General features: G+C 59.4%; 1 protein-coding gene across 1 annotated transcript in view; it reads right to left on the bottom strand.

Annotated features, from left to right (window-relative positions):
• Window positions 1-6,161: 6,161 nt before the first annotated feature.
• The window catches only part of Hrh3 (histamine receptor H3), a 9,474-nt gene continuing 5,884 nt past the window's right edge, over window positions 6,162-9,751 (bottom strand). Inside the window, exons 3-5 of the mRNA XM_033766969.1 lie at window positions 9,155-9,447; window positions 7,654-8,057; window positions 6,162-7,557 (exon numbers count right to left, since the gene is read on the bottom strand). Coding sequence (XP_033622860.1) covers window positions 7,137-7,557; window positions 7,654-8,057; window positions 9,155-9,447 — 1,118 coding nt within the window. The 3' untranslated portion in view covers window positions 6,162-7,136. The remainder of the gene's footprint in view (window positions 7,558-7,653; window positions 8,058-9,154; window positions 9,448-9,751) is intronic.

Here is a 9,751-nt window from a genome sequence, read left to right as displayed (position 1 = left end):
AAGACCTTGTCTCAAAAGATTTTATATATTTTTTGGGGGATAGTCCTGAGATAAAACTTGGAACCTTGAGCTTGCAAGGCAGGTGGTGGCACCACTGAGCTAAATCCCTGGCCCATTTTTAAATTTTTTCTTGAAGGCCTGGGATGCAGTTCAGTGAGAAGGCCCTGGGTTAAATCCCCAATATTGAAAATTAGATGGCAATTTTTATGTTGTATATATTTTACCGCAATAAAAAAAATGTTAGAGCCAAACACATCCGCAGCAGGCCCACACCCACGCGTGGGACAGGGGTGGAGTGAGAGGAGCAGATCCGTGTCAGGCGCTAGCTGCGACCCTGCAGCTTCCTACTGCTCTGACCAAGGCTCCACTGACAGAAACCAGGGAAGGGCACGCGAGGTCTGAACTGTCCGGTGTGCAGCATACGAGTCTGCAGCATTAGCTGTGCCCTGGACACACCTGGGAAGGGCTGGACCACAGTGCTGGGGGTTTTTCCTCAGCCTGCATGTTTTGCTAGGCAAGTGCTGTGCCACTGAGCCACATTGGCAGCCCCCATTGGCACCTTGGCCAGTGTTCATTGAGGCATTGAGCCCCCAGGCTGAATGGACACCTGAACGGTTCCGTGTGCAGCCTGTGGTGCCCTTGGCAGGAGGCCTCGGTGGGAAGTTTCCTGGCCTTCGGGTTGCAGCTTTCCAGACACAGCAGCAACACTGCCATAGAAGACACTGCTGGCCCGATGCCGCCACTGTCAGGACAGCCTGCTCAGCTCACACCATTGCCAGTGTGTTGCCACTTTTGAAGTCAACCAGGCAGCTATTGAGGAAAGTCCACGAGAGCCCTGCCAGGTGTGCATGAAGCCAGGTGGCCTCACTGTGGGTGACAGCCAGGCCGTGTTCCATCGGAGCCAAGGGGGAACATCTGCAAAATACCAGAAGGCACCCATGAGTCTGGCTTTCCCAGAGCCCAGGTCACCTGAGCTCACCTGAGGTCACCTGTGCCCTCCAGGGGGCAGGACCAGCCGTGGCCCAGGAAGCGGCTCGGCTCCAGTACTGTGCCTGTTCCAGAATGGCTGAGATCTCAGAGCCAGGCAGTGGTGGTGTTGGTTCTCCTCATCTGTGCAATAGGAATTAGAAGACCCAGGGACCACATAGGTGTGGGCCACATTTGTGGCCTGGCCTGGGTTCTTCCGCATGCTTACTTCAGCCACCCCAACGTGGGCAGATCAGGGGCCTCCAGGCTCATAGGGCCTCTGGGGTGTCACCTGGGGTCCACAGTCACCAATGACACATCCAAAGGATCCCCTCTGGGCAGGGCCGGCCCCCCAGGGCAGAAGTCAAAGCTTTCCCTGCTGGGAGCAACTCCAGGAAGCCAGGCGTGGGTCAGGAGGTGCCCACTGCCCAGCCTGGACTCTCGAAGCCTACCTGGCCCTGTCATCCCGCTGTGGGGCCAGAAAGGTTCCCTCATGCACTTGGCCAAGCTGGTCCCTCAGAAGGGGCCCCAGGCCCCCAACTGGCAAAGTCTGGAAGCCTAGTGGTAAAGGTGCATGGGAAATTCCCCATCACCCTACTCCACACCCCGCGTGTGCTCTAGCACCTCACTGTGCAGGGGATGATGACCCCTTCCGCCCACTGCCCTCCATGCTGCAGCTGGGATGGCCCAGCTACAGCCTGTCCCAGACTGGACATCACCCCGTGCCCACCCCCCTACACAGCCAGCTGGGACCATGGAGGAATGGCACTCCATGCCAGAGGCTAGGGTGGCAAAAGATTTTTTTCCTACCAATGTGCACCACAAATAGCTAATTATGAGTTCCCAAATAATTATCAACTCCCTGTTTTTTATTAATCAAAGACACAGATACATCATGGGCAAGCATGAGCTGCCCAACCCCAAGATGGCAGGGTGCCAGCTGTGCCAAGTAGTGCTGGGCAGCACAGTAAAAAACACACCTTGCATGGCTTTAGGAAAGTCACTTGGTGACCTGTGAAGCAGCAGCAGGACCAGCTTCAGGCACAGGTTTCCTCCACAAGGGCCACACCAGGTGGGATTCCTGCTCAGGGTGGCCTGCTGAAGGAAGTCCTCCTCAGGGACCACCAGACCACCAGCAGTGCGCAGCCCATCCTGCCCTGGACCCAGCCAGGCCCAGGACCTCTGCGGGCTGGGGGGCTGCATTGCTCGTCCAAAATCATCCTGGCAATCTGACCAGCTATGCCTGGGACCCCAACCCATCCTAAGCCTCCAGGAGAGAGGGAAGAATGATTATCTCAAGGACAAGTGGACCTTCTAAGGCTGTGTGCAGCCTCTTGGCTTTGGAGAGGAGCAAAAAGGTGAATCTGAGAGTGGAGGGAGCCAAGAAGTAGACCCAGGAAGAAATAGCCCAGCTCAGGCTCTTGTCAGCTGCGTTCTTAGCGCAGGTTAGTTGACTTCCCTGTGCCTTGGTCTCATATAAAGTGAGGGTGACATTACACACTATACTGACCACTAGATGAGTCAAGGAAAATGGCTCCAATTGGGTGTGGCGGCCCACACTTATAATCCCAGCATGGTAGGAAGCTGAGGCAGAAGTTACAGCCCAGCCTGGGCAATTTAGCAAAGTGAAAAATAATTAAAAAAAGGGTTGGAAGCTCAGTGCAAAAGGTCTGCATTCAATACCCAGTACCCACCCCCTCACACACACAAAGGACAGAAAGACAAGTGGGGAGGAAGGAAGAAAGGGACAGTGGAGGCTGCACCACAGTGTCCCAGCCTGAAGCCACCATCTTCCTCAGTACGTGGGACTGAGCACCATGCGTGGTGAGGGAGGACCCCACCACCCTTCCTGGCCCCTCCCAGCTCTTCCCCTTTCCAATCCCTGTGTGTCCTCAAGCAGAAATGCGCAATTCTGGAACTTGACCCCTGACCCTTGACCTCCACTCTTCTAGGGTCCCCAGGCTCTGCATGTCCCCACCCCGGTACGGGTGACCGGATGTGCCACAGTACCTGGACATCAGCAGCAAGATGTCCTTCTGTCCTCGCCAGACCCCTGTGAGGGAGGGATTGTTGGTCCTGGGGTCAGGGGTGAGGGACCTTCCCGTCCTGCTCAGATGGAGCTTCCTGTCCAGCTAACTCCAGAACTCATGCTGCTCCCAGCCCACAGAGGGTGGAGAGAAGTGGACATGGAACAGGAGACACCCCCAGGTCCGGGCCAGCGCTGACAAGCCCCACCAGCTCTTTGTCACCGCCTAATGGGAGGCAGGACTCAGGGCTTAATGACAGGTTAGCACAGCGCTGTCCTCTGCGGCAGGTGCCCACACTGCCAACAATGGAGCAGTTTCGGCAGCAAAGAACCACTTCCTGCCCATGGGGGTGAGGGCCCTGCTAGACTGCCGCTGGGCAGTAGCGTGAGGTGCTTGGCCCACCCCACTGCCTGGCCCCACCGGAGACCGGCTGGGAGGGGAAGGTGGGAGCTGGTGACCCCTTAGGGTGCTTGCACTTCACTCCCGGTCTCAGTGTAGCCCAGTCTCAATGCAGATTGGCTGGTTACACTGGACAGTCAGTCTGGCCCTGGCGTCAGTTCCCCTTCTAAGCACACCTCCCGTGACCTGGACAATTGGGCACTGGGACTTGGGGCTCCCTTGCCACCCTGCCACTTCTCCCTTCTATTGGCTCCCTTTGTGACTCGGCAGGGGCTGCTTTCCCAGCTCCATCCTATGACCAGCACAGTGGGCAGCCAATCGGTGCTGCCGGTTCAGACCAGCAGAGCTCAGAGTCTCTCTGGGATGCCCCATTCCACCTTCCTGGGGACGTCCCAACCTGCCACCAGGCACAAAAGTGACCAGGACGTGGGCCCTTTCCCCAGGAGGACACTACCTGCAGGGCAGGCTAGTCACCCACAGGTACCCTGTGGCCTGGCCCACAGCAGGTGCTCAGGGAAGGTGGGATGAAGGGCATGGGCTTCAGTCTGGCTTGTCTTTGAGTCCTGGCTTCCTAAGTCCCTCCTGGCCTGGCTCTCAGCTGCAGAATGGAGAGCATGACTGTCCCTCCAAGGCCCACACTCTGAGGAGTGCTAGTGACTATCGGGGAGGATCTTTGCCCCCCATGCCTGGCAATGAGGGCCAGTGGGGCAGAGGTGGTGGCCGACAATCGTGTGGCCCCTGAAGCCTTCTGGGGGCTCCAGTTGCTCCTCCTCACAGCCCTGGCTCCTAGGGATTTTGCAGAAGTAGGGCGTTGGTTGCCTGCTGGGCCCCAACTGCCAAGGGCCTCCATCCCAGCTGGGAAGGACCTCTACAAGGCAGATGCCCAGAAATTGTCCCTGGGGAGGAAGCTCAGAGCCAGTGCCAGAGCTGGCAAGGTGCCCAATGCTCACAGCCAGTGACAGCCCAAGGGCCCCTTCAGGAGGACCCAGTGGGGCCGCACCTCTGCCTCAGCCGTGCTGTGGTCCTGCCTTCTGCCGGGGGCCATGGCCTCTGGTGGGCAGCCAGGCTGACCTCAGGACACCATTTCATCCCTTAGCCTAGGGTCAGCTCTCCACAGCTCGGGGACCTGGCTGTGTTGTTCCTGCTCCAGCCCCCGTCCTCCCTGCTGCAGTCCCTGGTACTCAGTAAACAACAGCTGCGCTGTGGGCCCTGGGCAGCGGCTTTGTCTCCTCCAGCGCTCACCGGGATTGCAGAAGGCCCCCTCAGTGTGTTTGTTTGCTGCAGACATGGGCCCAATAGGCTCTGTGTCTCTTTTCTCCTCCCCATCCCCGCACAGAAGCTCCAGGAGCAGCAGTTTCCAGAGATTGAAGGAAAAATTGCTTGAAAGCCTGTGCTTTTATCCTCCAATTTGTAGCCATTTAGCAGGGCCAGGCGGAGGGGCAGCCAGGGCTCCGGCTGTGCTGCTGTGCGGAGGCGCCCACTGCTGCGGAGCCACTCTTTGTCCTTCCCAGACAGCTCTGGGCTGCGGGACAGACAGGCACCATGGCCAGGCAGGTGGTGCAGGGCAAGGAAGCCAGTGGCTGGAGGAGGGGCCACGGGGTCTCCCAGAGGTGGGTGGACGCTCCCTGCCCTCCCTGCTCTCCACTGCTCAGGACTAGGGGACAGGGGACACAGTGTCCCCAGGCTCACCCCTCCCTCTGGTCACTACGGATCCTCCCTTAACAGGAAGTGGCAGGAATAGGGTCCAGGAGAGGGAAGGAGAGCTGGAGGGGCAGGGGCCAGCTTCACTTGGAGAAAAGTTTTCCAAGGAGTTTAGAAAATGGATATGTAGGCACAAAAAAGTCTGGAGAAGGCAGGTTGCTGTGGGCTGGTTTCCCCTCTGCAGTGTTGAGAATCAGAGCCCCTGGGCAGTTCTGCTTTGTGGAGAACGCTGCTCACAACAGGTCGGACCCCAGGGTGCCCAGCTGCAAGGGACTGACCCAGGAGACGGCAGCAGCAAGGTGGCAAGGAAGGGAAAATGAGAGGCGTGTAGAGCAAAGTGGCAGGGTCAGGTGAGAACTAGGGTCAGAGGGACAGGGCCCTGCCGCTTTGCCCGTTTTCTTTTTCTTTTTCTTCTCAGCACTGGGGATCAAACTTAGGAACTTGTGCTTGTGAGGCCGGTTTGGTGCCACTGAGCTAAATCCCCCCCCCCATTTTCCAATTTTCTAAGTAGCTTCTGGGTTCCTGGGTGAGGGTCAGCTTTTCATTATCATTGGCTCCAAGGGACAGCATCACCTGCCTGCCTGACTCTCCTCTTCCTATCCGGCCCATCTTGCACCTCGAGCCCTTAGTCCAGGATGGCACCTCTTGTTAAGATGCCCTTCCTCTGCAGGCTCATCCCTTCCCCTGCCCAGTATCTCCACGAGCTGCCAGAAGCCCACCCTAGTCACTACAGCCCCTCTACCACCCCTTCCCCGGTTCTTCCACAGCGTGTGAGGCATGGCAAAGACTGCCCCGGTGCCCTGGGTCTTGCTAGAGCACAGCTCTGCTCCTCACTGCAAGGTTGTGTCTGAGGACACAGCTCCTGCCTGGGGCTGGCTGTATCCAGTGGGCACCTCGGGTGTGTGTTCTCCAGGCTGGCAGCATGTGGGCCAGCGGTGGGCGCCCTGGTCCCTGGGATGGCCGCCCCAGCCTTTCTTCCACCAAGCCCCCAAGTCCCTCGTCTGCCTCTTGGGGGGTCTTGTCTCACTGGGGTCTCTGACTATGCCCACAAAGTACTCAGAAATCAGCACCAATAAAAAAATACACTTTATTGTGACTTCACGTTGGCAGGGGCAGCGCAGTGGGCACGAGGACAGCAGAGCATGCAGAGCGCCTGTGGCATGTGTGCAGGACACGGCACAGTGGTCTCCCCTGGGCATCCCCTGGCCCTGACCTGCCGACTGTCCCTGCAAGGCTCAGGATCCTGAGGCACGGCCAGGTTCCCTCCTACCCTGTAACTCTAGGGAAAGGATGGCTGTGCACAAGGGGCCAGCTGAGTAGGCAGCACAGGGCTCCAGACACGCTCAGAGCCATGGTAGGGCCATCCCATCGTCCCGAGCCCAGGGGTGGGGTGGGCAGAAGCAGCTGGCACAGCTCAGCGGAAGCCGCAGCACGGAGGGAGGAGGGCGTGGGAGCCCACACCTGCCAATCCAGCCCTGAGCTCCTCGGCAATTTTGTCTCTCTTGATTAAACATCCAAGGAACATCAAGTTCACAGACGTGTTTTCTTCATCTTCCTGAAAACACCCAAAATGGAAAAGCAGAGAACCGCTTCACAGTTCCCGGGGCCTTGACACTTGGTGGGGCAGAGAGCTGGAGGGAAGACAGATGAAGGAACCAGACCCTGGACGTAAGTGAAAGACAGAGAGCAGCAAGGGCCGCGTCCCGGGCTTGTCTGGGGAGGGGAGGTGTGCAGGTGTGTGCGCGTGCAGGAGCACACACCAAGCGTTCACTTTGAGGAGAACACCAACCGCCAAGCGTGACAAAGATGACACCACTGACCACAGCGCTGTCCGTGGGGGTGGACATCATGCCTGGGACCCAGAGGTGGTCCCTCCAGGAAGGACGATGGGAGCAGAGACCACCACCCGCACTGCAGTCCAGCGAGTGAGGCCCCAGCCAGCCCACCAGGCTGCCCTCGTTGCAGGGCAAATGGTCTAGAGCAGCTGCCTCAACTTGGGGTGGGCACCCCAGCAAACAGAGCCCTCAAGGGGAGTGGCTGCGCTCACTTCCAGCACTGCTCCAGGGAGCTGCGGGGCGGGGCCTTGAGCTTCTGAGGACAGAGCAGCTTGGTGAAGGCTCGTCGGAAGCTATAGTGGCACAGCGGGTAGAGGACAGGGTTGACTGCCGAGTTGGCCCACAGAAGCCAGAAGGATGTCTCGTACCAGTAGTCAGGGACACAGTGGCCATGGCATGCAGCTCTGATGATCATCAGCAGTGTGTATGGGGCCCAGCAGAGACCGAAGATGCTCACGATGATGGCCAGGGACTTGGCCACCTTCTTGTCCCGTGACAGCCGGAAGCGCTGGGTGATGCTCTGGGAAACCATCTTCATGCGCTTCTCCAGAGATGCCGAGGAAGCAGAGGGCTTGGAGCCCCTCTTGAGTGAGCGTGGCCTCTCTGTGCCTCTCGAGGAGCTGCCAGAGCTGGAGGTGGGCGAGGCTGCAGCACCTCCGCCACTGCCACCCCCGAGGGCTCCCTCTCCAGCCTCGGTGCCGGGGCCGGGCTCACCCACTCCATACCTGTTCAGTGGCATGGCCTCCCCCTGGCCTCTCGGCCAGCAGCCCCAGCAGCCAGGGGGTGGTGCAGGCGGGGAGGGCTGGGCCTCTGGAGGGGGCTCTGGGCCAGCCTCCCGGGCCCCATCCAGACGAAGGCGGGTGCGCCTCTGGATGTTCAGGTAGATGCTGAGGTTGAAGAAGGTGACACTGAGGAAGGGCGTGAAGAACTCCAGAGTGGAGGCTGTGATGAGGAAGTACCAGTTGTAGAAGAACTCGGCATAGCAGTGGCCCTCGGGGATGGAGCTGCCCCCAGACAGATACTCCCAGCTCAGGATGGCTGGCCCATACAGCAGGAAGGCCAGCACCCACACTAGCGCCATCTTCTGCACCGCCCGCCGCGTATCGCCCTGCTGGGCCCGGTAGGAGACCTGCAGAGGGACATGGGGGTGAGGAGGGGTCAGGCTGGGCAGCCTCTGGGTTTGTGTGTCTGCCCTTCACCTGTGGTGCTGGTCCCTGTTCTGTGCTCCTCACCTTTCCCCGTGAGTCCTGGCCGGCTGACTGACGTCTGGCCCTGGAACCTCATAGGCAACCCACACCTTGTTCTTTTACCAACGCTACCAGCAGTAAGCTCTCCCAGTTCCCACCTTGGGCCCCCGTATGCCTGGCACTAGATTCCAGCACACACACATAGTAACCAAGCATCCACTATGTCCACCAGGACCTCTGGAAGGAGTGCAGGGGTGTGGTTAGTCCTCACCAAGAGTCTCCAGCCAGAGAGCAACCAAGCCCACAGGGAAGGGAGGGGCAGGAGATGGGACACCCAGATGAGGAGGGAGGAGCTCCTGTAACTTCCCACCCACATCAGCCAAGGCTTTTGCCTTGGGGCTGACAGAGCACTGCTCTAAACTGTGGCTCTCTGGGTTCATGGCGCACCTTCCCTGTGCCAGGGTCTGTGCTGGGCACCGTGGATGTTACCTTCTTTAGTCTCACAACAGCCAAAGACTGCCCCAAGTCCCTGGTGGCTCAGGGAGGGCAGGAGGGACTCAAAAGGACCCCAGCTTTGTGCTTTCTGCACTCTGTCCCACAATCTTTCTAGGCCCAAAAGAAACGCACTCCCCAGGGAGCCATCACTGGCATCCACTCCGCTCCTACTCAACAGAGCCCAGCAGGCCCAGGGCTACCTCACGACAGCCACTCCACTGAGAGGAAGGGGTGCAGCCAGGAGCTGCAGCGCACCCCACTGGCCTGCTCACACAGACCCTCTCAACTCTAGGCACTTCAGACCCACCCCAGGGCTGAGGCTGGTCAGTGACACGGCTCCTGCAGGAGCATCTGATTTCAGGTCAGACTCCCCACTTCCTGCCATGCCAGGACCTGTCCTGCTCGCAGCCAATGGCCCCTGAGTGGGCATGTGGCCAAAGAGTGCCCACACGGCAGGTCAGAGGCCAGCAGGGATCAAACCCCCCAGGCCCCTGCCCCTCCCCATACCCCTCAGTGAAACGCAGCGCTTGTATCCAGGACTCACAGCTCTGGTAACAGACAGGAAGCGGTCATAGCTGATGAGCACGATGTTGAAGACCGAGGAGGTGCACAGCAGGTAGTCCACCACCAGCCACAGCTTGCACAGGCCCCGGCCGAAAGTCCAGCGGCCAGTGAGCACGTAGGGCACATACAGTGGGATGCAGAAGGCCCCTGCGGGAGAGTGAGGCTGGTGAGGGACTATGGTTGCCAGAGGCTTGGGGTCAGACCAAGCACACGGAGAGAGGGCAGGCCTGGGGCTCCCAGGGCAGGTATCCACCTGTGACCAGCAGCCTTTATCTTATCCTCCAGTCCCTCAGGCCTTCAGCCCCAATCCCGCTGGGGTCCCCTGAACTTGGGAGCAGGAGGGAGGCCCGGGCGTGGGGACCCTGGACTTCTGCCTGGCCCTTGGAGCCTCCAAGGGGGAGAAGGATGAGCGTTTCCTTTCTCCCAAGCCTCCACGGTGGACCCAGCCCCTACCCTGGCTGTTGGACAGCCTCCATCCTCAGCTCAAAAATCGGAAAAGCCTTTTTCCTGGCGTAAAGGGCTCTTGGCCCCAGCCCCGCCAGCCACTCCCACCGCCAAAACCGGCTTGCCGCGTCTG

This window comes from Fukomys damarensis, unplaced genomic scaffold (genome assembly GCF_012274545.1).
Source record: "Fukomys damarensis isolate Sample0158 unplaced genomic scaffold, DMR_v1.0_HiC HiC_scaffold_22, whole genome shotgun sequence".
NCBI lineage: Eukaryota > Metazoa > Chordata > Mammalia > Rodentia > Bathyergidae > Fukomys > Fukomys damarensis.
Note: the sequence above shows the minus strand (reverse complement) of the source record. Positions and strands in the feature narration are given on the sequence as shown.